The following is a 27950-nucleotide window of genomic DNA, read 5'->3' on the forward strand; positions in this document are numbered from 1 at the left end:
GGCGGCCCCGCGAGGCGCGGAGGGAGGGACCATGCGCTGCGGCGGCGACTTTGCTCTTTAAATCGCTGGGCTGTAAAGCGGCTTTGCGGCTGATCTCCGCCACGTGACGCCGCTTGAGGGGCAGCAGCAGCAGCAGCACCTGCTGCTGCTGCTGCTGCCGCCGCTGCCCGCCCGCCCGCCCGCTCGCTCCCTCGCTCGCTCCGGCCGGGCCCCAACTTCGGGGAGGCGGCGCGCACGAAGGCGGGCGGGGCGGGGGCCGGGGCTGCCCGGCGCAGCCGGTGCCGGCGCGCTGGGCGCCCGCGAAGGGTGTCCGATGTCAGGCGGGCTGTGAGCGGCGAGGCGCTGCCGGGCACCATGCAGAAGAGCGTGCGGTATAACGAGGGGCACGCCCTGTACCTGGCGCTGCTGGCCCGCAAGGAGGGCACCAAGCGCGGCTACCTGAGCAAGAGGGCGGCCGAGGCCAACCGCTGGCACGAGAAGTGGTTCGCCCTTTACCAGAACGTCCTCTTCTACTTCGAGAGCGAGCAGAGCGCCCGGCCCGCCGGCATCTACATGCTGGAGGGCTGCAGCTGCGAGCGGACGCCAGCACCCAAGGGCGCGGCCGCCGGCAGCGCGAAGGACGCGGTGCTGGACAAGCAGGTACCGGCGGCGGGATGGGGGCGGGCGGGGCGTTGCGTAACCGCGAGGGAAGGGCGCGCGGAGCGGCTCGCCTCCTCCCGCCTCACCTGCCGCCCCACTTCCGACGCGTTCTCTTCGTCGAAATCCGCGGGAGCCGCACCTGGCGCGCCCCGCGGAGCCCAACAGGTGTCGGACGGGCTGTCGAGCTGCGGGACCGCAGCGGGCGCTTCCCGCCGGCCGTCCTCCGCCGTGTCCCGCCCGCCCTGCGGCCGTGTCGGCCGCGCGCAGCCCGCGCTGTCCTGAGCGCTGTCCTCTCGGAACGAGAGCTGTGCGCTTCGGCGGCTTGCGGTGACACGCAGCGTGCGTTGTGCGCTGAGGTGCTTTAGCCGCGCTGCGTCCGCCGGTCACACGATGCTGCCAGGTGCGCTTCCATAAGCACTGATCGCCAAGTCCTGAGGGTCCCCCGGCTCAGTCCGAACTGCCCGCTGCCCTGTCTGCTTTACCTCCGCTAGGTTATTGGTAGCGTTGTGAAACTGTGGCTTGACTGGGGACTGTGTGAAAACAACGCCTTCCCGCCTCTGTTCGTGTGGAGCCCCATGTTGTGCTTTGGCGGCGATGGGTGTCGGAGCTGTCTGTAGTTAGCAGTTTAGCAGTGCAGAGACAGACTAATTTCTGGACAGAATGCTGCATTTTGCTTTCTGTCAAACATCAGTTATGTTTCTGAAAATGCTGCCTAAAATATGTGATAGACTAATGGATCACTGCTACAAGACAGAAGAGCACCGTCTAGTTTTTTTCTTGAGATCTTAGTCTGAATTTGCAAGGCAGACCGTCAGAAAAAACCCTTCTCCCGTTCATCTTTCACATGAGTTTCATAGAATAAAGCTCTTGACTGTTGCAGCTCTTCCAGACATTAACTCTTTAAAACACACCCTTGTCTGTGTGTTGGTGTAGACTCCAGTGTTTGCTAAGGTGTGCTCCCAGTGTGGGCAAAAGTAATCAAGAACAAAAAGAATGAAGAAGTATTTGAAATGTTTTTTGCTGCTTTTTACTTAAAACCTGTGCTTATCTTCTTCCAGGCATACAGTAATAAGATGTGAGCCTTCCATTTGGTAACAGAGGAAGACAAATTTATTTTAATCAGATGCTAATGAAAACTCTGTGTTACACGTTTTAACTGCTGGCAGTGTAAGAATAGTGCCTCTATTTAATTTTGCTTTAATTTAACCTCACAAATGTAATAATGGAATGAAAAAAAAAAAAATCCAAAAGTTGGACCTCATCTTTTCACAAATCAGATCAATCTTTACTAAGGGACAGAAGAAAAAAAAAGCTCTCAGAGTTTTAATTGCTGGGATAGTTTAGACACCAGAGTGATTTGTGCAGAGGTATTACACAGAGAAAGAACAATTAATTACACAAGAGTTTCATCAACATTCTTTGAATTAACATTTGGAGCTACAATGCATTTTCTTTGTTATGTAGCCAGAGACTGTGGAAAATGTATGCAGAAAGATGTATTTTCCTTAGTTTTCCCATTCGTTTTAGTTTGATATGCTTTTGTCTTTAATATCATTTAGCAATTCATGTGTCAGACCAAAACTGCTGAGAAGTGTTTGGAGTTGAGTGGAGAGAGTGCTGGCATTGTGCTTTGGTATCCGGGAGCCTGTATTTTAGGCAGCAGATGCATTTAGGCTTGGATATCTGGCTCCTAGCAGGCACAGCAGCTTAATTATTTCACATTGAGCCATGCTGGTGCTGTTAGTTCTCCCAACTGTCCATCATGAAGGAACATAAAGTATTAAGGAACAGTCATGCTGTTTTGCAAAAGATGCCAATAAGATTTTTTTAGGTAACTGAAAATAATCAGACCTTTAAAAATTTCAAGGACTATGAGCTTTTTTTCTCTTTTGCTTAAAGATATTAGTATACTTTTTGCTTCAGAATCCTTCAGGATGCTCGTTTTGAAAGTACAGTACATTTCTCAATATTAAAAAGTTGCACAGTGCATGAATCAGTTGATATTCTGTGAGTATGGCACTGAACCAAGTGTGCTGTAGATACTCGTGATTTTCAGGGAAAGCTTCAATTTAAAAATAGTGTTTTGATCTCCCTCAAGTTTTAGGAGCGATTTTGCAAATGCTAAGCAGTTGTTGCTATCCACTCTGATTTCACTTCAAAATTATTTCAGGGAAGAACACATTGAAACTGAGAGCAGTGTGGAACGAGTGTTGTTTCAAAACAGTGAATTATGACACAGAAATACTACATTTGAAAAGCTTAAATTCTGATGTGAGTTAAAATGCTTTTCCCCCGCAGGAACCACAGAGAGCAAACAAGTGCAGGTCCCAACAGCTGCTTCTCTGTGACAGTGACAGAGATGATGAGAATGAGTTTCAGCTTTTCTGTCAGAGATTCTAGACAGAGATTGGGTTTGTATCAGTGTGTGGCTTGCCTCTTTTGGAAGTTAAAATCCTTAAAGTAAGCTTTTTCCAGTATTTCATAAGAGAACAGTGCTTGCTATCTAGCAGTTCACTTCTTTTTTTTTAAAGACTATTGGGAATGTGTGTACTGGAACATAAATATTTTTGTCTTCTCTAGGAGGGTAACTGTTTATTAGTTTGTTTTGTAGCTCTAGTCTGAATACATCAAAATATCCCAACCTGGTAATTAATAACTGTCCTAGTGTGCTTAAGTTTGTGAATTTCTATGATTTGAGCAGAGACTATTGTTTGTATCTTGCTTAATCTTCCTCCCACTTAGCAAAATTAAATGAAGCATTTAGTCCATGTCCCCACAGATTAACAGAATCCAATTATTTGAATTTTTGCTGCTTGCTGTAGCTGCGTATTTATTTTATAAAGGACACTGTGATTTTTTTCAGTTTTTGAAACCTCACTGTTTTCTATATGTTCCTGGAGTTAATGAAGGCATATGCCATTAGCAGCTTTTACTGCACCTCTCTGCGAATACAGCATACATAAAATCTGGCAACAATGCTTAAAGATTATTTTATCTGAAGATACAATAACTTAAAAGCTCATCTCCTAACTTTTAATAGGCCAGGAAAATTCCTCCGTCACTCAGCATCCTGTGTCCGTTACCTTACTCCTCAGGCATCTGTAAGGTCTTGTCTTCTTGACAAGACAGGTTACTAGGTTCAGCTGTAGTACTGTCCGTAAATTGTACTGCTTGTGTGCAGGCACATAGCTTCTTTGGAAGTTCCAGTGGACAGGTCCAGCGTAGATGCCCAAGTTTTAGACATTTCTTACAGAATTTCAAAGAGAATAGATGAATTTGCTTTCTCACTGTCTGGTAGTTCAGGTGGAAGAGGTTCTGTAATAGATAACACAGAGTATTAACAGAGGTGTAGCTTTGAATAAAAACATTCTTCCATAGTAAAGGGTGTTTTTGTTTTGTTTTCTTTTGGGTTGGCTGTGGGTTGTTATTTATTTATTTATTTTTTGTTTTGTTCTGGTGGACTACCTTCAAAAAAGTGGCCAGTGGGAAAGATTTAAGATGTGAAAATGCTAATCCCAATAGTGTTAATAAGACTTTCTTATAAAAGACTCTCTGAATGGCTCTTGCACAAAGACAGTTTTGTTCTAACTGGCTCTTAATTACTTTTCCAGATAAATTCTATTCCTTTCCTTGTCATTTCTGGACCACTGTAAGACAGTATGGTTTTGTGAACATAAGTGCAAAAATCACCTTCACATACGGTTAAACAGTAACCAAGAAATGAGCTGCTGGCATGGCCTCCTGCTTAACGCTTAACACTGTCTTGGACTGGTTGCCTCTGGCTCTTCATGGAGAATTATGAATTGGATTTGCAGCGTACTTTCTGGCCTAGGGCAACAGACAGTAAATAAATAGAACAGTTTAGTTATTCTGATCTCTAAATTGATTGAACTTTGCTACATGATACATGTTTAGGATTTTTGCTAGCTTGGTAATGAGTGTATTTTGAGAATAAAAAGAACAGAAAATAAATGCCATGGCCATACTTACTATGGCATATTGCCAAAGTGTAGGCATTTTTAAGTATTTAATTCTAACCCTTGGAATGATATGTTTCTGCAGTATTTTTTTAAAAAAAAAAAAAAAAAAAAAGGTAGCTTATGACTGTGCAAATATGGGGAATGTCCCTATGTGGGGAATATCTCTGAGAAATGAGTTATAGGTAGGATGAGGTTATTTTTGAGATGCCTTCCTATTTAAAAGTTAGCTAAATCCACACAGATGTAATTTGTAGAATACAGGTGTCCTTCCGTAGTTTAATATTAAGTTTTGGCTACCTTACTCTATGTTAGGTGACTTTGATCCAGAAGATGACAATGATCCGTTGTTTTCTGTCTATAAATGTTGGTCACACTCAGAAAGACAGTGTTAAGAACATTGGAAGTGTGGCAGCAATACCAAAATCAGTGGGTTCAAAGTAGTGTTGAAGGGAAATCACAACATGACATCCTTGATGACTCTCTGTGAGGTACTGTAACATTCTGATGTTATGATGGAAAAGCATGCTCCTTAGTTGAAGTATTGCAAAAGTATGATCCCAAATGGCAAACATCGTTTGGCAAAGCCTTGTTACAGGGAATGCTGGGATTTCCCTGTAGCCAACAGGTGAGATACCAACAAGTGAAAGACTGGAAGCACATAAAATTAGAACTTCATCCCGGATCATCATGACCATAAAATGTTGCGTAGGTTCTTACAGTGCCAGAATTTGTTCTACCTTTGCAGGCTTCACCATCGCACAAAGGCTGTACAAAATGCCTGAAGCTGATGCAGGTACAGCAGTATAACTTATTTTAAAAATGTGAATTGTTTCATGTCAATTTAACATGAATTTCATTCTTCTTGATGGTGAATGCTGATACTTTTTTTCCTCTCATTTTGTCTCTGTGTTTCTGTTAGTAGAATTGCACACATTTCACTTGATTCCTCAAGAATTTTTAGGAATGTGTGGGAAACAAACAAAAAATTCTGAGTGTAAAAAATAGCAAATCTGTCCCTAATCTGGTGGATAATTATGCTCCATCCATGTTCAATTGACTTCATTTAGCTTTTAATTATAAAATACATTGTTTTCTCTTTCATCATCATCCACACACATCTGTAAAAACGTAGCTTGTTTCCCAGCCACATGCTGGCCGTACCAGTTTCTAACTGCTTACTTGAAAAGAGGTCAAGGCAGGTCTTCGCTTATTTCTGTGGTAATCTGACAACGTTATTACAGTATTTTCATGTATTATGTATAGCAGTGTCATCATTAGCAGAGCTTTTTTGATCACCTTGCTGAGGATTTTCCATTCTAAGAATGTGTGTATGGTAAAATCGGCTGGAATTTCTCACTTTGGCCACATGTATTACAATCACCAGTCTTGTTTTTGTCACTTGCAATATGTCTGCATTACCAACTAGTTTGTACAGAGAAGGAAGGGACAGGTCTTGTTCTAGTGCATCATTTTGTGATTCCTGGCACGTGTACCCACAGTGCATCCCTGCCAGCAGTGATGTCCTACCCAGCTGGTAGTGCATACTAGTTGTGTGGAGAGCTGATTGCAGCACCTTTTGCCCTCATTAAAAGTGGCACTCTGGATTGTGTCCCACTTTTTCACCTTATCTTGACTTCACTTGGAGGATGGCTGCTCTGGGTGTCAGTGCAGAGCTGGTGCAGTATTCTCCACAACTCGATATATAAGTGTGAAGCAGATTTGCATCAAAAAGAACTGCTATGCTACATTAGTAAATGGTTAATGTAGACCTAATATGGCTGGTGAAGATAATGAGGTCTGAAAGCATCCATCCACAGGTTTTGGCTGCTCTTAGCAACAGATTTTGCTGCTAGCTTTGGTGTACTTCTCTAAATCCACTGCTTTGAAGCAAATTTGATGCCGTGTCTCCAACGCTAACTTGTTTTTCAGTGTGAATGTTCTAAGCTTTCTCATTTAGTGCTTACAAGGTGGTGTGACGTTCAAATTTAGGTACTGTTTGATAGATGTGATAGAGTGCTGTAAGGTTAGATTTTGTTTGAACTGAAAACAGTACCATTGTTGCTTTCTTTTTGTCTGCAATAACAATTTAGGAAGACAGTGTTATTGCTCTGTTCAGAAAGTTAAAACAAAATGAGATTCCACATAGTACCTCTTTTCAGCTTTTCTGTCTGGCAGCCATTACCAATGCTGATTGAAGGATGGGATTTTATTTAGCACGCTGGCTCTGCACTAGGTGCCTGGGAACATATGCTTACAATTTAGCTTCCAAACGCTTTTTGACTTGCCAATCCTGTAAGGATTTCTGTTTGAAGTACAAAATCAGTATACGTAAAAGCAGAGGCTTCCCTGAGTCAATCTAGCCATTTCAGTGTCTTCATTCTTTTCCGCAAGTTCAGAACTGAGCGTTTTATTAGGAAATGATTATAAACTACTGACTGAATGCAGGGGTATCATTGTAAATGACTTTACTTCCACTGTTCTGTAGTGCAGACAGCTTTATTCAGTTCCACTACTTATTTTGTAAATATGCATTGTGTCTTCAATTTCAATGCCTTATTTATTGAAAAAAAATTGGAATTAATTTCTGTCTCTCTCTAGTGGTTCTCCCTTCTCACAATGCTGCAGCACAGTAACTTTTGTACATTCTTTGCCTCTGGATCTTTGGCTGCAGTGTGATGGCTGATTAATGGAAATTATCTGCCTTTTAATCATTCTGTAGTGTGACAGTGTGGGTGAAGTTCCTAAATCACTGCAAGATTTCCATTGCACAGCTGCATCCTCTGCAATCTCTTGAAGTCTGCAGATCATTATGGTGCTATTGTTAAATACTCTACATTTATTTAGCATTCTTTAAAGAAATTATAAACACTCTGCAAATGTCCATATATTTAAATTGACATGGAGTAGGATGCTGCTCGAGTAGCTTTAGGCAGCCCATATGAGCTGATGGAGGACTAGAGAATGATTCACTCCAGCATAAAAGACATCAGCATTGGTTAAACCGAATGGACTCCACTGACACTGTCTGAGTTGCAGCTTACTGTAATATCAATTTAGTTGCCTGGCGTGCAGGCACCTGTATTCCAGGCATGTTACATGATGTGTTCTGCTGCTGGCATGGAGAACAGGCTTTTTATTTTTTTTCTTTTCCCTACCCAACCATGAGATCTTAGTGCTTGTGGGTGTAGACAAAGTTCTGAAATCTCCAGTGTTGGTGCTAAGATGTACAACAATGGTGCTGTTTTTTGGTCAATATTTTTATTATGTTCTGGATTCTCACGTGTTGGAAGTTCAGAAGGATTGAGTGGGACAGTATTTCTTCTGCTTTTCTTTCTCTCCTTTACACAAATTGTTTCTCCTGTTTCAGCACATGTTAAAGCTTCTATATACTTCTCTGGAATTGTGGAAATCATGGTTAGTGATTTTGACAGAATCTCTGTAATTCCTCTAGAATTTGGTAATTCATTTTAACTTCACGCATTCATGGATGTTCAAGTATGACTAGAAAATTGCCATCTTTTTTAATGCTAATTGAATCCTCTTCCATTTGGCACAAAGAGCAATTTTAGAGAAATATTAAAAATGCTGCTTCCTTTGTGGGGAAGTTCAAAGTTGTGGACCATCTGCAAAACTCCGTTAGCAGAAAGAAAGACTGACAGAAAAGAGAAGGAATCCATCACTGACTGCAGTGCAATACTGTCACTAGTCACACAGATGTTTGTGTGTGCAGATAAAGGGAAAGTCAGTATTTGAGATGGTAACACTCCTACTGCGTTTGATGCATAAATCCTCTTGCCTATTTCTAGGGCTTGACCAGGAACAGCAGGCAAACGAGGGCTGTTGAACAGTATTCCTGGGTTGGTTCTCTGTCTCATCTGTGTAATTTGTCAAGGGTATTTGTCAGGAATTTTGTAACTTTTGGTTTGTAGCTTCCTTGACACAAGAAGTACATGTTGATTAAAGGCAATACAAGCCGAGCTTGGGAATAGTGGAGGGGAGATGTCATAGAAAATACAGATGAATTTTTCATTCCAGGCTTTCTTCTTCTTTTTTTCTTTTCTTCAAGCTGCAAGCCAGCACGGCATGCTTACAGTAATAAGTGGGCAGTGGAATCTGTTGCGTTTTGAGTGCAAACAGGGCCACAGGTTGTTAACAGATCTCTCTTTTTTTTTTTTTTTTTTTTCTTCTGGCTGATCAGTTTCACACTGCATCTAAAATTCAGAACAGCAGGAGCTGCAAATACCTTGATAGAAATGCTTGGCTAAACAGACTGGACTAGAAGAGGCTGTAAGCATTAAACTGTATCCCCCTTCTGAACTATCACTAGAATCCAAGAATATCAATACAAGTATAAAACCTACTGGAGAGGGAGTTATGTGCCTTGTCTCTTTCTAGTGATTATCCCAGACTGGGATAATTGTCAGCTGCTGCTCTCACATTGTCAGCCCAGTTCAACTCTGTTCCTGTAGCTGTTTTCTGTTAGTGTATGTTTAGGTGAAGTATTGTCCTTTTCTGTGAAGCCCTATGAGTTGTATTCTCACAGTGTATGAACAGGCATTAGAGATGTAAGATCGGCACCCAGTATTCCAAAGGGAATGGAGCTGAGGCTTCTTGGGCAGCCTAGTAGTCACCCTTTCTTCTCTGTAATAATGTGATATATTCCGTCAGATATGTTTCTTTCCTTGGACTACTTTCTCAGTAAGAGAAAAATTGGGATTATGTCCCAAAGAAGGTAATTTTCTGTCAGTCTTTCCTATTTTACCCCTCCTTCTCTAAAGAGTAGTAGTATGTGAGATGTGAGACTGTATAACAGAATCACATAATTGCAGGGGGAAGTGACCTCAAGAGGTCATCAAGACCAAACCTCATCCTAAAGCGGGTACCCTGCAACAGGTCAACAGATCGATGCCCAGAGGGGTCTTGAATATCTCCATAGGAGGCTCCACAACCTCTTTGGACAACTTGTTCTAGTGCTCTGTCATCCTCACCTTAAAGTTCTTCCACACATTTGTGTGGAACTTTCTATGTTCAAGTTCTAGGCCACTGCCTCTTGTCTTACCATTATGCACTACCGAGAAGAGCTTGACCTCATAAGGAAGAGAAAGGGTGAAAACCCTGGTGGGAACTGGATCTTTTGCCTAGAATCCCTGTGAAATTTTGTTAAAATCATATACCTGAGGCATTTTACAAGGGGTTATTAATCATTCCTCATTTTGGTTACCTGATGTCAAACAGGAGCTTGGCAATCAAAGGTAGAACTGTACTGTGTGAAATTTATAATTAAAACTAATAGAAGTGCATTCTAGGCATAAAAAGCTGATCATTTCTCAGATCTGCATCAAACCTGAGTTGCTGTTGCTGAAATGAGTGATTCTTGTATTGACCATTTTAGCACTGCTGCCTTCTTACCTCATGCTGCTGTGAAAATAAATGTTTATTTTAAGAAAGCATCTGAATGATGTAATGAGGAAGGTCATAGGATAGCATGTAAACAGTTTCTGAACTATTTCTACTTAGTCTGCAATAAAGTACGGAAGACATTCAAGAATTAAGAGAAAGCAAAACATGAAATTGTGTAGTAAAAGATTATAACCAATACCCTTGCAGATCTCGTACTAAAGCTACTAAATCTGGTAATAATGCACATCTGCTTCAAATGTGGCACTTCTAACCTCTGTTTACTTGGCTGTGTCATCTAATGCCAAAGACTAATGAGCCTCAGTACCATCTTCCCTAAGAAACAAATCTAAAGCATGAAAGTCACATATAAACGTGATGATGAAGTGTTTTGATTGGGTAGATGGAGACAATTTGTTTTACTGCGGGTTTGTTATTGTGATGGGTGTGAGCTTGCAGGTCGTAGTCTAATTCTATTCAGATTTGTGTTGCTTGCTGCAGATGGAAGTTTCGTAAGTGCATTACTTGGTGGCCTGAGGGAAAGCCGACTTAGCTTGTGTCCAGTATTGTACAGTCCAAAATGTTCAGCGACCTGAGAGAGTGCTGTCAGCAGCAGTATGAAAATTGCTGCAGACCTACAGAAAAGTAAATTCTTCGCAACCTATACTAATATTAAAATGCTTTAAAGAGAACGATTCTCCCTTACTGCTGTACTGCATTCTTGTAGCTTAGCAGCAGTACGTTGGCTGCGTGCCATCCAAGTGAACCAAGTAAAGGCAACCACTCAGACTGACAATTTTAAGTAACACCAAGTGGTTCCATGTGAAATAAATAAATGCATTTACCTTCCATAGAAGGGCAGAAAATGCAAGTGTGTTTCCTGTTCTGATTTTAAATAGATTTTCTGAAAGTTCATGGACATTCTGCAAATACTGCTTCAATTTTTTTTACTCAAGTTAATTTTTTTTTTTTTTTGAGGACATCTAAATGCATTCATGTTGTATGTGTGCTGATAGGCTGGGTAGTAAGGAGTTCTTTGGAGTCAGTGTGTTCTGTGTACATTTGCATCCTGAGCCCCTTGCTGTCCGTGGCCTCCTGCTAAATCAGCTTCTTGACTGCCCTACTTCCTCTGTAGTACAACGGGCCTAATAGTGCTTCCCATATGTTAGCATATGGGTAACACCATCTGCATGGGGATATTTGTTTATCCTTGCAGTATTTTAGGGTATTTATCTGTGGTTTAATGGGAGAACACAAAAGTTAGTTGTGAGGGTGTGTGTGTGTGTGTGTAGTACTTAATTGCAAAACATACAGCTGTGCTAGCTGTGCTCTAATTAGTGACCTTACTTCCCTCTGCTGGGTATACACCTTAGCAATTTATACTGCAGATGAAATGCTCTCGTTGATCTTGTTGACCTGAATTGTACCACCTCTTGTTGATGCACTTAACTGAAATTGTATAGTTTCTCTCTTTCTTTTTCTGGAACTGTAATAGCTAATGATTAAGGACATCAGTTATATGTAATTATAGCATAGTATCTGTTAATGGTACTTACACTAGCAGGATATCTCTTCTCTGCTAAAAGTATGATTTTTGTAATGATTGAAACTCCTTACTAGGCTCATAATATATTGTACACACATCTTTTTAATGCCTTTGTTTTTGTCTTTCCCTTTGGCAGACACTTTGCCTTGTTTAAACTTCAGGCTGCTTGTTTGTCAGATTTCTGCCCCATGAATACTAAGGCAGTGCCTCTAAGTTGCTTTGTGGGTTCAGCATGGAGCAATGCTGTGAGTTTGTGTAGTCTCTATATTCCTCTCATTCACATTTAGTGAGAAAATGCTTCAATGTGCTACCAGGAAGGAATGCATGAACAAAAGTAAGATACTGTGCATTTTGTTACTCATGGTTTCCAAATGCATCATGTCTTTTTTGCCCACCAGTTCCTCTAGCTTCCAGGGCAAGAACATTTTATTACTCAGTTTGCTGAGTAATTCTGACTTTCTACTGTTGTTTCCAGGGGCAGTGGGGAAGTGTAAACAATGAAATCCTTTTGTTCTGACAATGGTGTGCTTTATGTTACTGAAATAAAAGGATTTCATTTGATTTACTCATCGTGCATGAAACAAGCTTGGAAGAAAATACTGTAGCACAACCTGCAATACAAGACCTGCATAACCATTGGTGAGAGTACATTGGAAGGTGTAGACTGAGTAAATTGGAAGGTGTAGACTGAGTAAAGCTGTAGTATTTATAGTCTTTCTGGGAGCTTGTTTTCATATAATCATAGAATGGCTTTGTTTGGATGGGACCTCAAAGATGATGATCCAGTTCCAACGCCTGGCCATGGGCAGGGCTGCTGACCACTCCTATCTAGTGCTTGTTGGATGTTTCCCTATGACTGGGCTCCCTGGTGACCACAGTCTGCATTATGATTCGGCCTCTTATTTTCTTATTTCATATCTTGGCTACTTGGTCATGCTATTATCACATTTCCTTACTTTTAATTTTCTGGCTCAGGTCTACGTAAGTCCCTCTGAAAGTAATGCCTCCTATTTAATTCCATGGAATCTACAACCAATACAAAGAACACAATGACCCCATTTGATAGAGCAAATTCTCACCTACAAAATGGTATTTTTCAACACAGTCACCACCATCAGCAGTGCAGTTTCAGCAATGATGAAGAACCTGCATGCTTCTCTTGTAACAATCTACGCCTGTGCAAGTGACCTGTTGCTACTGCTGAAATGCACCACCCACTGCCTCACTGTGCTCACAGCTGCCAGTGGTCTCTGTAAATGTTCAGCAATGAATGTTACTGTAAACGAGTCAGTGAATGTCAGTGGGTGCCATTTTTTCTGCATGGAGGACTTCAGTGATAAACCATTGCTCAACATGTACTTCCGTGCCAGATACCATTCTGTCAGGATGTTCCTCTGCTGCCATCTGTCACACAGCAGCAGCATGTAACAGAAGACTGGTGGGAAGATTCACCTCTACTTGCATACCACCAGCATCTGCCGCAGTCACTGTGAGCCAAAATCATAAAATAGGAGGCACTACATTCAGAGCAACCCTCGTCTGTGTCACTGTGCTGCTCTCCATTACTGCCCGTTTTCTTCCTGAATTTCCCTTTGTCCTTTACTTACCTGTACTGTTTGTAACGGTGGCTTTTTTGTTTATTCTTTTTTTTAATGTAAAATAGGGGAATACCTACTACACCATAGATAAAACTAGAACATCCCCAGGCAGTTAAACGTTATGATGGTTTATTCTTACTGTATTTACTTTTATAAAAATGAATGAGTGATAATTATTTCATCAAAAGCATAGAATCAAGTGTTTCTCCTTTACATTGTGTACACCCGCAGTAATTTCACTGGAGTGGGTTATTTAAACTAAGTGAATTCTCTAAACATTTCAAGTGGGACTAGATACCTCATCTGCTCTAATAACATGTATCTTTTAATAAGGCTTGATTAGCTGCCATTTCCTTTTTTTTTTTTTTTTTTTTTTTTTTTTTTCTTCTCCCCTCTGATGATCTTTCTTTATTTGAAGTTATTTTTAAGTAACCCCAGTCAGGAAGGATACGATTGGGGTGGAGTTCAATGGGAAATATAGACAATTAATGGAAAACATTTGGGAAAGAGTCTGGGGAGCTTCCAAAGAAGAAAATCAAATGCAGTTGACTCACTTGTTTACAGATACTTATCAGAATCAGGTTGCCCTCTTACCCTCTTGGAAAAAAAGAAAAAAAGAATTAAAAAACAAAACAAACAACAAAAAAAAAAAAACAAAAAAAAAAAAACCCAAAACACTAATGTAGCTACGGCAGATTATTTTATTTATTTTTATCACTAATAATATCCAATCTGCATTTGTTGTACATATTCAACCTGCGCCTTTTAATACAAGTTATTCAGGTCTTGAGAATGTCAGCTTATGCAAATTTTTAGTTACTATTTGGGATGCTGAAGTATGTCAGATCTGCTTCAAACACCTCTAGGTTTTTGTGAACTGAGAATAATACGCCTGAGAATAATACAAAGCTGCTAAGGCATTAATATGGAAAATAATAGTCTAGAGATTCTGCCATTCCCTCTTATTTTTGGGGGTTAGAATGTAGCAATAAAGACTATGAAACATCATAATTTCATGAGTGTTTTTCTACTTTTCGAAGTAAGGAATTAAAAGTGAGTAGTTGAGAACACATCCTGTCACTAGGGGTGGGCATACATGATTACTGTGTTTGTGTTGAACAAAAACTGTTTCGTAGCACCAATTTTTATGTTTATAGCTGTGAATAAAAACAGTCAAACAAAAATTTTATTTGCCTTTCTCCCAGCAAATAAACTGTTGCTAATTCTTCTGTCTCCTGACCTGTCCCTTCTCCATTATCAGTTAACTGCATTAGGCATCTTGGATCTGTCATTGGCTTGAAGTGCTATTTGACAGGAACTGCAGAATTCTATTATGTAGGTGGTGTTATCTGTTACTTAAGCTGTCTCCTCTAGTATTTGATAATATGCATAGTATTGTAAACTGTTCTGAGATAAATAAATTCATGTGTCGGTCAAAGCCTTACTAACCAAATTTTGGTCTGAAGTCAGAATTGTGATGGATAACATGTGAGCTCATCCCATTCCTGGGTGGGAAGAACTTATGCGTATCATCAAAAATACCCGAATACCCTTCCTTTCAAGTGATGATGTAGTGGGCTTGGTGCATTTAAACCCATAACAGCCGTTTGGGTGTACAGAAAAGCTAAATTAGAAGCCGCTTGTATGTGTGGAAGCCAAAGTTGTATAACAGTAGGCGTCTCTGAGCTTGTTGCCTAGTTTACCATACACAGACATGGGAAGACACGGCAAGATACAGCTGACATTCCAGATAGGACTTCCATTTTATCCAGGTATCTGTTAGCATAATAAAACAGAGTAGATGGCAGAAGTCCTTGTGATCACTGAAACAAAATACACAGCACAGAAGTAGAAGTATGCATAGATGCTTTTTTTTTTTTTTTTTAATGTTACAGAGATTGCTCTGAGAACGTCCTTAAACATACCATTCAAGGTACTTATAAAATTTTAAGCTGAACTAATTGTTCTGATGTACCATGTAAGCAACATCAGCTTCATTTTTGGAAACTTTTGCCATAATCACTTTAAGTTATTTATGCAGCAGGAGCATACAATAGATGAATTCAGGTGTTTTAAAAATCTTACTCTGTATATTATTAAATTGAATTTAATACACTTTGTATTATTGAATATTGAATATTCTTATATTGAGAGCATTGAAGTAACCTCCAAAAGTTTAGAAATTTCCTAATTTAGGTTTCTAGTACATAAGATTTTTGAAACTTCTCTCATCACCTAAAATAGCTTATTTTGCAATCCTACTAAGTACTTTGTGAAAATCGCTATGTAAAATGTATCCTACATAACTGCTACTGCCAGGGAGTTTGAGATGTGGTCATAATGATTCCTGCTTATTGTACTTACACTGACCAACTTTGAATATGTGATGAGTGACTTCTTCAATAATATGTAATCTTTCAGTCACTAACAGAGGTCATGTTTTAAATCCAACACTTGCAGATCTCCTCATGGTTAGCTACATTACTAGCAAGTCAGCTAGGTTTTCCAGAATCAGATGGCAGTCAGCAAGTAAGATGTAATACTCTAAGTACATACTATTCAATGTATTAAAAAAAAATCTTGAAAATTTGCATTAAAATTGGTTTCCTAGTCACGCACCCACACCCAGATCTGAAAAGTGATGTCTAATGCCTTGCCTGAGATGTTCTGATGGCTGCAGAACATCAGTTAACTAATAATTATGATACTTCTATCTAGATAAATATTTCACAATACAGAATAAACCTTTCATGTTCTCCTAGTTTTCTGTATTCTAGCCAATATCTTTGTTCTGACAGAGAGAAATCCTCTTACCTTTCATTAGTTTAGTGTGAACCCTCACTATTTTCCTGAGAGTGTGTTGTTATCTGGGCCCATAAGATAATTACACAGAACTCAACCTCTCTGGGCAACCTGTGCCAGTGCTTCATCACCCACACAGCACAGAAGTGTTTCCTGGTGTTCAGATGGAACCTTCTTTGTTCCACTTCGTCTTCATTACCCCTTGTCCTCATACTGGGCACTACTCAGATTCTGACTCTGTCTTCTCTGCACTCTTCTGGCATTTATAAGATATTGGTGAGGTCACCCGAGCTGCCTCCAGGCTGAGCCAGCCACAGGCTCTCTCAGGCTTTCCCCCTGAAGAGGGGCTCTAAGCCCTTTGTTGTATTCATGGTCTCATGCTGTACTCTCTTCAGTATGTCCGTATTGCTCTTGCGTTTGGGTGCCCAAAGCTGGACAGAGCATTTCAGGTGTGGCCCCAGAAGCGCTGAGTGCATGGGAAGATCGCCCTCCTTGTTCAACTGGCAGTGTTTTCTTAGTGTAGCCCAGGATACCATTAGCTTTTTTGGTATGAGCACATTGCTGGTCCCTGATCAATTTGATTTCCACAAGGACTCCCAGGTCCTTTTCTGACAATCTGCTTTCTTGATGTGTAGAATCTGCCTGCTTAGGCTTGCTTTTCCCTAGGTACAGGACTTTGAATTTCTTGTTGAATTACATGACCACCGTTTTGACTCTTAGAGCTCTGCACAAATACAGATGAATATACAGAATCCTCTCATCCAAGAAAACTGTTAGAAATGGAGTTTAACAGGAATACAATAGAAACTGTGGTAGTGGAGCAGAAGACATGGACAGACAAGTGTGCTGGCCAGATTGGCCCTCTTTTTTTTTTTTTTTTTTTCCCTTTCCCCCCCTATTTTTCCACAATTTTTCCTCCTTCAAGCTCCTTGAAGCCTTAGTTGTACTGCCCTTTGTTCCCCCTGTGATCATCCATTAATGAGACTTCCACAGTCTCAAAATGATCTTTCCTGCATCCCACAGGTGTTGCACCCATGTAGATGGTTACTTTCCATAGCTTGAAGAGATTTCAGGGAGTGCCTTTCTACTGAGTACTTTTCTCCCTTTTTTTTCCTCCTCCATTTTTTGGGGGGCTTATGATACATCTGCATTTCAGTCGCACTTACGACTGTTTAGTAAACCACATTGATCTTGAAGTAATTCTAGTAGCTATCCAGTGATGGTAATCATAACAGATTTTCTGTGGCAAAATGCCTCCATTCATTCAGTGCAGGTACATACTTACTTCAATATTAGTTGCTCATTCTCTGAAATTTTTTTTTTTTTTCCTTTCATTTTAAGGAGATAACCATATTTGGCAAAAGTCCACTGTGAAAAATCTCGTGAATCACAAAGTCTCACCACTGAATGAAGGAGCTACTAGCTTGTAGTTCATGCTTCCAAATGAAAGAAAGATTAAATTGTTAAATTTAAATAAAATTTATCTTAGAAGTGAATGGCTCTCATTATAAAACAGTTTTCTATGTTTAAGTCAAGGCGTGGGGAAAGAGCTGTGAAACTGACATTTCAATTTTATACAAAATAACCTGATTGACATAACTAACTGAAGTTTTTTTGTATCTTTGTATTTCTAAGTAACAGTCGCATGTATGAAGACAAATATTGAAGTGATTGATGGTGATCCTGTGTTAAAAATGGATCATTAGCTTGAGTGCTATCTTAGTAATAATCATTTCTAATGTAGGAATGGTTTGACATAATTTTAGTAAAACGAACCCAAACTCTCAGGTCGTAAATTATGTGTATATAAATACACAGCTAGAAAAGAGCCTTGTTTGAGGACATTTTTGAGAAACCCATCAAATTTGGACTAAGTTGTTTAAATTACCCGCTGTAAGAATTGTATGCTATGCTAACCTGTAAAGAGCTCCCTTTCACACTATCTTACGGGTCAAGTCTATGTCAGTGAAGGTTTTGTAGTGTTACTGTACTGTACTTTGGCCACAACAACCCTACATGCTTGGGACAGAGTGCCTGGAAGACTGTGTAGAGGAAATGGACCTGGGGGTATTGATTGATGCTCGGCTGAACATGAGCCAGCTGTGTGCCCAGATAGCCAAGAAGGCCAATGGCATCCTGGCCTGCATCAGAAGCAGTGTTGCCAGCAGGAATAGGGAACGCCCAGGTCCCTTTCCTCTTCACACTCATCCAGCCACTCATCCCCAAGCCTATAATGCTGCATGGGGTTGTTGTGCCCAAAGTGCAGGATGCGACACTTGGCCTTGTTGAACCTCATCCCATTCACCTCAGCCCAGCAGTTCAGCCTGTCTAAATCCCTCTGAAGGGCCTCCCTACCCTCAGGCAGATCGACACCACCTCCCAGCTTGGTGTCCTCTGCAAAGTTGCTGAGGGCGCATTCAATCCCCTCATCTAGGTCATCAATAAAGACATTAAACAAGGATGGCCGCAGTACCGAACCCTGGGGGACACCACTTGAAACAGGTCACCAGCTGGACTTAGCTCCATTAATCACTACCCTCTGGGCATGGCCCTCTAGCCAGTTCCTTACCCAAAGAAGTGTATACCTGTCCAGGCCACGGGCAGCCAGTTTCCCCAGAAGAAGCCTGTGAGGGACCGTGTCAAAGGCTTGGCTGATCTCTAGGTAGACTGCATCAACAGCCCTTCCCTCATCTACCAGGCTGGTCACCCAGTCATAGAAGGAGATGAGCATGATCTGCCTTTCATGAACCGGTGCTGGCTGGGCCTGATCCCCTGGACACCATGTACGTGCCATGTAATTTCACTCAAGATGATTTGCTCCATAACCTTCCCTGGTACAAGGTCAGGCTGACAGGCCTGTAGTTCCCCAGATCCTCCTTACAGCCCTTCTTGTAGATGGGAGTCACATCAGCAAGCCTCCAATCCTCTGGGACCTCACCAGATAACCAGGGGTGCTGGAAGATGGTGGAGAGCGGCTCGGCAATCACCCCCACCAGCTCCCTCAGCGCCCCAGGATGAAGCCTGTCTGGTCTCATGGACTTGTGACAATCCAGATGGAGGAGAAGCTCTCTGACTGTCTCCACCTGAATCGCTGGGGGCATATTCTGAGTAGCATCCCAGACTTCCAGATCAGGGCGTAAAATGTCCAGAGAATAACTCACCTGCATATTAAAGGCAGATGTAAAGAAGGCATTGAGGAACTCACCGTTCTCCTTATCCTCAGTGGTCACATTCCCCACTGCATCAAGTAAAGGATGGAAATTCTCCCTGGTTCTTCTCTTACTGTTGATATATTTATGAAAGGATTTCTTACTCTCTTTTACTGCAGTGGCCAATCTGAGTTCAAGTTGGCTTTTTGCCTTCCTAACTTCCTCCCTGCAAACCTTAGCTACTCCCTTGTAATCTCCCCAAGTAGCCTGTCCCTTCTTCCGTGGGACATAGACTCTCTTTTTCTTCTGGAGTCTCAACAGTGGTTCCCTGCTCATCCACACCGGTCTTCTTCCCCTGCGGCTCGCCTTACAGCATTCAGGGACAGCCTGTTCTTCTGCCATGAAGATTTCCATCTTGAGGATCGTCCAGGCTTCCTGGACCCTTTTACCCTTAAGGAGTGAAGTTTTCTTCTACACAAGCCCCAGATTATACACTGACGCATCTATCACCTTGTTATATTGCAAACTTGCCTTCAGCTTGTTTTGTTAGAACACTGGTTTAAAACTACTTCAGCTTAATGACATTATGATACACTTCAGTACTACAAGAATAAATTGCTCTTCAGTGTTTCAAGTCTAAATAGCAGTAATTTAGCTGGAGAAATTGTATAGATTGATACCTGTGCTGTGAAAGCTTAAAAATAATCTGGTATAAATATTTACAAGAGGTAGGTCTCAGGGGTAACTTGAACTATCTGAAAAGCAAACCTTTGAAGATTTAAACAGGTATGATGCTACTTTTAGCGCTAAGGTTTGTTCAACAATCTAAATTACTGTTGTAACTCAAATAGAAAATCATTGCCTTTTGAATGATTGCAAAGTAAACACAGTTATGCTGCAAGAAAATAAATGCACATGCATTTTAAGTGTAGAACCATCTACTTAGAGAACTGGTACTGCAAGTAAAACATTTACATGCTCTTTATTCTAATTGAACTTGTTCTTTAAAATTTTTAGAAGGAATATAGCATACATCTCAATCACACAATGGCCACTGACAGCAGCCTCTAATAAGAGCCAGCAAGAATTGTGTTTTGCTAATTTGTGTATGGCTGATTTTCAGCCATAATTTGTTCTTCTATCAATCTCTGAATCATTTAAAAACTGAGAAGATGTTGTGGTGACAGGATAATAGGTAAGTGGTTTGTGTAAGCCAGGGTGGCAGAATCCATAAGCAGAATGTGTTGCTATCTGCCTTGCCTGCAGAGTTGTATTCTGGTTATACAGAAATGATTTTATAGCACTGTTCTGTACCATGTTTTTAGCTCAACAGATTTTGAGAGAAAGTAGTAGCCAATCTTCAATTCTCTGTTGTATAGAAATGCACTTGGAGCAGAATGATCCTGTGGGTCTTCTTGAGAGAATTCAAATTAGGTTGTCAAAGTAATGGTTATATTTTGACCAGGTTTGAGGTAGAAGATCTGAAAAAGCGTGTCAGATGTCACTGTTTACACTGGAGCTGTCGGGGTTTTGCATCTTGTTTCAATGCTTACACAAGATTTGCATCACTGAGTCCATGTTCTTAACCTCTCCATGCAATCCACTTATCCATCCATAGGTGCAACATGTTGTCAGCTCTATCAAAATAGACCTCTGCTTGAGTGGTGTGGTAAATACATGACTCTGTTATCTCTTCATCTAAGTAATGAAGAATTAAGACATTATTAATGATTGCATTCTGTCAAAACAAGTATCCAAGAATAATTACTGAATCATAGCCACACCTTTTCTTTGAGCTGGGTCCTGCAGAACTCCTTACAAAGTTCCTGATTGAGTCTGCTGTCTGTACAAGTAAGACAGTAAAAATGGGCATGTTAATATGGAAGATAAGATGCTGATGAGCAATGTTGTCCTCTTTTTTTTTTCTTCCTCTGTTACTCCAGCTAGCTATGTCATTCATGCCTCTGCAACAGCCAAACAGATTTTAAGCCATGTTTTTGTTTTTTTTTTCCCCGTGGGAATAAAATAATATAAAGTATTTTCAATGCTACAGTTCAGTATGTGTAAACATGTATATGTTCTTCAGTAAACATGTATATGTTACTGAAGAAGCAAATGTTTCTCCAATTCTTGTATTGGTATTCAAATTGTGAACTTTGGAACTCCTAGTTTTGCTTACTAGAAGCACAGAAGCAACTCTTACATTGTTTTATCTTTGGAAAAGATAATTCTAGTGAGTTGATAGGGGCAGCCGATGGCTTTTTATTTTTAGAGAAACCTGAGTGAGGCCTTTTTTCTTACACTGTGAGGCAGTAGGGTGGCAGTTATCATGGTTGTTACAACTTCTCCAGTAGAAATAGAATCCCATTTTTATGCAATTGGTAGAACAAACAGAAGTTCTTAATGTTTTACATTACAAACATTGGAGCGGAGGTGTTAGTGATAGAATTTTAAGAATGAAAGCAAGTAGGATGGGAATCCGGGGAGGGGAAGGTTTCAGCAGATGCTGACCTTTGGCTTTCTGGTAGAAAATTATTTTGCATGGCTGTGTAATTTGAAGAGACCTGAAGAACTTCCATTTAATTTACTGCAACATTTTCATGTGTGTGACTCAGTAGTTACTTTTAAGTTGGCTTGAGTTGATAAATAAATCGAGTTTTCCACTTGCACATTGTGAAATGCTTGTCTTTGACCAAGAGCTGTTTTGAATTTGATTGGTCTGCAGTGTTTCAGTGACTCAGAGCTGGATGGGGTGCTTCATGTAAGTTACATGAAAGCACATGTAAGTTACTGTGGAACAGCTCTCAAACTTGTTGATCTATCACCATTGACCAAAGAAGGATTTGCACACAGAAAGATTTGCATTGAAAGATTTTTTTTTGTTCTTGTGAGTACATTTCTAAATAATTCTTGATATGCTAAGCACTGGAATTTTCTGTGAGACAGAGGAGTATTTTTTTGCATTGGTACCACCCCTGCCTCCATTGCCCAGTGATGGTGTAAATCAAACTAGAAGATGCAAGCAGTATTTTTCCTCTTATGCAAATCTTTCCCTTAGAAAAGATTATTTAAGCAATATTTTGTCCGTTGCTGTAGAAAAAATATTAAGTTTTCAGTAAGAAAGTGGGTGAGGATTTTAAGAGATCTGAAAGTTAGTTGATTGCTACTGTACTGAACTTACGCTTTTCATCCCGGCTGGTACAGAATATTGCTCTTTGATAGTTTTGATAGTACATAATTTCTTGTTGCCAGTGGAAAAACTGGGTAGTTTTCCAGCCATCCATTGTGTTCCTGTGGCTTTGAAAAGGATAATGTTTACGTGGGCTAGAAAGCTCCATACATGAGAGAACTGTGAGGACAGAAACGGAATTTCAGGCATAGTCTTCCCACAGTAAATTCCAGTGAGTTGAAAACAAACAGCAGCAAAACTCACCAGAATGTACGTAGATACAGCTTTATATGATTAACTGCTTCTCATATGTTTTCATTGAAAACTACCTAAACGTGGTGATGATGGTGCTGTTCCGTGTGTACTTTTTTAAAAAACAGAATCAGTTTTGGCTAAGTTAAATAAAGCAAAAGGGTAATTTTTATTTCGTGTGTGAGGAAAATTAATTCAGAAAATGGGACATCTGTTGTGCAAATGCAAAGAAGAAACATAAAGCAAATTGAATTTCAACATTTGTCATTGAATACTTATTTATCATTTACACTTCATTATTATATTAAGGAATGTGAATCATTATTATTTTGAGAAACTTTAGTAGAACAGTAGCATCATAACTTCTAAAACTTGATATTGACAGCATTTGAAGTGCAGTAACATTCTTTTAAATAATTGAATTTGTATTCAGGCTGAAGCTGATTTAGCTGATCTGCTTTATTTGCCATTTTAGGTTTTACGGCAATGTATTGTTGAAAGTGTTGCGAAGCAAACAATAGGAAACAGGAAGGTTTCTTTGATTTTATGGCAAGTTCAGCACCTAGTGAACTGCTGTTTTTTGTCAGACTTGCAAGAAATCAATAGCATTTAGCCATTAGCTGCTACAAGAGGAAGACCAGGATGCTGTTTTGCAGTTCTCAAGCCAAAGCTTCATAGTATTTCTTGTGGAATAACAACGTTGCTGCTATCATGGGAAGGTTTTTTCTGTTCCAAGATGAGCTCTCTCAGAAGTTCAGGCTCTGTTCAGGTGAGCCTGACAAATCTGTTGCTCTTGAGGATGCAGATAGACGTTGCAAAATTTGAGCCTGATAAACAAAAATGCAAAATATTCTGTGGAAACAGAAAGCCTCCTGACTTTGAATACAACCTACTGTTGTTTTCTGGGAGAGGGTGAGTGATACCTATACTTATCTATATATAGGGTTACCTATACCCTTCTCCCTCCACCACTCTTTTGACTCTGTCTTCTTCTAACTGATGTCAGTTTAGAATTGCTCTTGGCTCTCACAGGCACACTCTAACTTCAGGGAAGTAAGGCTTGGCTAGCAATCCTTTGTATGCTTTGATATTTTCAAATCTGTGGACAGCAGAGTCAGTCTTTGCTACTATGTGGTGTGTGCAGAACAGCCCAAGAACTGGATTGATGTGTTGTGGCTGTGGTTACTGAGCCTAAGCAGTACCTGTGAACCTGAAACAGAGTTCTCATGTGCCCCTAGCAGCTTTGTGAGGAGCATGTAGTGGTAGTTGCTAACTTTCTGCAGAAAGTATTTTTCAAAGCTGGTAGGAGAAAATGGTGCTAATTTAAATATATGTGATGTGAAATGCCCTAATGAGCTGCATTGTTCAGAAAGTAAAGCCATGTTGCATGCCCCTTTTCCTCAGTAACAAAACAGAGTATAATCTATGAGTTGAACACAAATATTTATGCAATCCTAGAATTGTAGAACAGCAGGAAATGTATCCTCTCTCAGAAAGGTGCTTCCAAACGTGTATTATCCAATGCAGTGCCAGAAAACTGTCACCAACTGAAAAGGAAATGCATGCCTAGCATGAATAAAAAAAGATTCTTCAACTTTTCCCTTGGTTATTATATTTTGGTACAGCACCAAAAAAAAGCATCACAGCTGTTTACTTGACATCACAGTTCCAGTGAAAAAGAGTTGATGGAAGTGTATTATCAGTAACATGGATATTGAAAAGTAGTTCTAATAGCTCCTCTTGAAATATTTCTGTAAGCTGTTTTTATTCCTGCACAAGGTAGAAATCAGCACACAAAAGGTAATTTTGATTTGCATTTACTAACTTTGTTCATGTCATCTCTGAAGACAGGAGATGCCTGCTGTCAAATGACACAGTTACATAAAGACAGCTTTTGGAGTTATACATGGCTGTTAATGGTGGTCTTTTTATATTCTATCAGAGCTTTTTATATTCTATCAGGTATTTTCCCATTCTAGAGGGTGGGTTATACTGGTCTTGCTCTTCAAGTCACAGAACACTGTAGCTGAACTGCTTGAAATTTTGAGTGTTTGTTTTTCCTAAAACTGTTTCTATATAGAAACGATTATATATAACAGAGATGTAACAAGGTCTAGGATGAGCTGACTTCTGATTCTTGCTTCCTTATCACATGTTGGCTCACTTTATGGAGAGAAGCTCTGTTTATAGCAATCTTGAGTTGAATTTGTTCATAGCAGATCTATATTTGGGCATCTTCGCACATATCCTTATGTATAAAATAAACACCATAATTCTTACCTTGTAGAGGAGCTAGCAGATTAGTTACTATCTGTAGAAAGCTTTAAAATGACAAATCCTGTGTTTGTGTATATTCAGAATATAATTAGAAAGCCTGCCAATTAGTCTTCTTATTAGAAATTAATACTTCAAAATATCTCACTGTGTAAAAATTGTTTAGGTGTATGACCTTGGGTATGTACATTTTTATGTGTGTGTTGTTTCATGTTTTTTTTTTTAAGTGTAGGTTTGCTGAGAAACTCAGATTCCACTCTTGCCAGTCCACTCTCTTTGGGGACAATATTTAAAAATGAGGCTTACTAGTAATTTTGTTATTTAGGTGTTCCTTCATTATTTAAAGTAAGAGGGATGTTTTGTGTGCTGAGTGTAATTTGACATCTAGAACAATTAAACAAGAGTTTAGGTAGATTTTCCATTGCTTGTTAGGTTAGCGTAGATTAAGGAGGTGCAACGGCTCACTGTGAACCTCTTTGATGCAGGAACAGTCTAGTGAGATTTTTCTGGCCTGTATTACCCAAGAGTTCTCACTGGAAGATTATAAATGTCCCTTCTGGGCTTTAAAATCTTATCTGCTAATTGAAATACAGGGATTAATGTTGTAGAGCAAAACAAAAATGGAGGTAATTTAAAGCTGAATTTGTCTGACAGAGCTCGGCATCATTATCAGATTTTAGACTAGAAAATTGGATGGCAGGTACTTGGGATGTTTGTTGGATGTCACGGCTTTGTGATTTTTGCTTTTCGGTATTCCACATCATAACATCATGTGGGGCACTGGGACTTTAACTGTCAATGCTCAAGTCCTGGGTACCTGCTCAGAAGAAGAGAAGAACTACATTCCCCAGGGGACCTTGCGGTCAGGGAGAAGAGGTTTAACTCCTGGCAAGGTCGCCTGATTGCTCTTTCTCTCCGGCCCTTCGTCGTGGGCGCTGCTCCGTCTCCCTGCTGCTCAATCGGACTGCGCATCTCACCTCAGCGTTGTGGTGAGGCCTATCCACGGACATTCTCTCTCTCATTATATTTGATTTATTAGCTTCAATTCTGATTATATTGTATTACAGTGTGTTATCTTGCATTCCAATAATATATTTAGTAAATTAGTTTGTTTCTCTTCAGATCGTTGCCGCTGTTTTAATTATTTTGGGGTCCCCTGTTTCCTTTTTTTCTGGAGGCGAGGATCCACGGATCCCTCCGCCCTGCTCGTCATGGAACCGGGCCGAACCAGCCCGTAAACTGTTGACATTGGACAAGGAGAGAATGGCTTTCAATACATGGAGAAAGGCTTGCTAGGAATGAGACACGCATAAAAATAACTCAAAAAGTCTAATTCCTGAAATACATATACAACTGTCACTGACTGTAGTATTCTTTGATGTCCCCTTCTACCCATTTCTCATCAGTCTGAACAGTGCAGTTTTCTGCTTATGCAGCTGTTCCATGCTAGATAACGTGATTGGGTTGTGCTCCTTTTCTGTTCCTTGCATTGGTAATGCAGGTGATGACGGTTTCAGCATAGACTTCTGAGCTACGTGTGGGTCGAATGTACACGTACTGAACATGTCTTGAACTATAAGTAAAAGGAATTCCATCAAAGCAGGTGATTTTTTTTTTTTTTTTTGCAAGGAAATATAAGGAATATATTACAAAGAAAATAAAGACTGGAAAGGATGAGAAGCAATGTGTGTTAACATGGTAGCTAAAATTTAGCTGACCTGAGTAATGTTTCCTTTTTCCAGTGCTTGGGAAGTTGAGAATCCTAGGGGAATGGGCTCATGACATACAGTGGGAAGCAGAAGAATACTAAAAACAAGAGATAAGAAAACAAATTCTGCCTATCTCTTGGTTTCAGGCAGATTTTATGTGTTTGCTGTGTGCAGAATACAGTTTTCACTGTATAGATATTTGTTTGTCAGGGTACAGCAACCCCAGCCGTTAGAAATAGAGGCATGTCAGTGTCAGTCCCGTGAGGCCCTGCATGTGGGAGGAGAAGCTAAGGATAAGCAGGAAGGCAGCTGTTCTGGGAATGCTGTGAATGTTTACTAGTGAATACGGTAGCATCATGATGCAGCCTTTCAGCTCCTTAAAAACATGGTGAAGTGCTTTGTAGATTGCTTTGCCAGAAACAAGCACATTGATATTGAGTGCAAGTCCCATGTTTGTTGCCAAAAGGCCTTAAGAGACCTGTGTAATACACAAATTTCCCAACTAAATGAGATGTTTGACCTGACTGTCCTGAATTCCAATGCTTCATTATAGACCTTCTCTCTGTTCTGTGCCAGGCCCTGGCGACGGCAGCAGCAGAGAAATGACTGTTGCAGGGGAAGGAAAGATTCCCTGCTGCTAGGTAATGCGTAGCCTTACCAGGTAACCAGCCTGTGCTTTCTGACAGGCGATTCCCACTGGACAGCATCAAATAAAGTTCGAGAAGATGGTACCCATATTCTGTTTATTATTAGTGAATAATATAGCTATGCTTAATCTGTTCTATCAGTTACTGTAGCCTTTACATGCTGGTCTCCCTTTGTGTGGCAGAATTTTTCCCTGTTGATGATGTGTTGCTGAAATACAAATGGTCTGCACTGAAAATTTAGCAGATGGGGCCATATTAGCCTGATTCTCCCATCCATGAAAATAACCATTATAACTCCATAACCATTATAATTTGGCATCATTTTAATTCAAGTTAATGTGTTTGCAAGACTGTGGTCTTCAGTGACCATTGTGTAATCCCTTTTGGTTTTGTTTGTTTGTTTGTTTTACATGCAAGTTGTGTGTGGTATTTTTTTTCAATATAGGAAGAGTGTATAGAAGAGGATAGACTTAAGGGTATCCTCTCTACATCCAAAACAGCTGATTGCTTGTTTAAATACATTGCTGTTGCTTTTGGTCTAGACATTATTTGCAGAATACCTCAGAAATGTGATTAAGTGACACAGGCCAGAATAGATTTTATGCTGCAGTTTGTAACTTGATTAATACAATATTAGTTAAAGAGAAAAGGCACCATAAAATAACTTAATTGTCTTTTATAGCTGTTGTTTATATTTGGCTGGTGTTTAACCAAAAAATGGGATAGATACTGCAGCCTATCTCTGAATATTCTCAGTGCAAGAAATGGCATTCAAAAAAATACCTTCT

At 40.2% G+C, this 27950-nt stretch overlaps 1 protein-coding gene across 1 annotated transcript in view; it reads left to right on the forward strand.

Annotated features, from left to right (window-relative positions):
• Nucleotides 1-354: 354 nt before the first annotated feature.
• RASGRF2 (Ras protein specific guanine nucleotide releasing factor 2) overlaps nt 355-27950 on the forward strand; it is a gene marked incomplete at both ends in the record, with an annotated part of 117991 nt that continues 90395 nt past the window's right edge. The window contains one exon of the mRNA XM_079548525.1: nt 355-639. Coding sequence (XP_079404651.1) covers nt 355-639 — 285 coding nt within the window. The remainder of the gene's footprint in view (nt 640-27950) is intronic.

Source organism: Tetrao urogallus (assembly GCF_951394365.1).
Source record: "Tetrao urogallus genome assembly, chromosome: Z".
In the NCBI taxonomy this organism is placed as follows: domain Eukaryota; kingdom Metazoa; phylum Chordata; class Aves; order Galliformes; family Phasianidae; genus Tetrao; species Tetrao urogallus.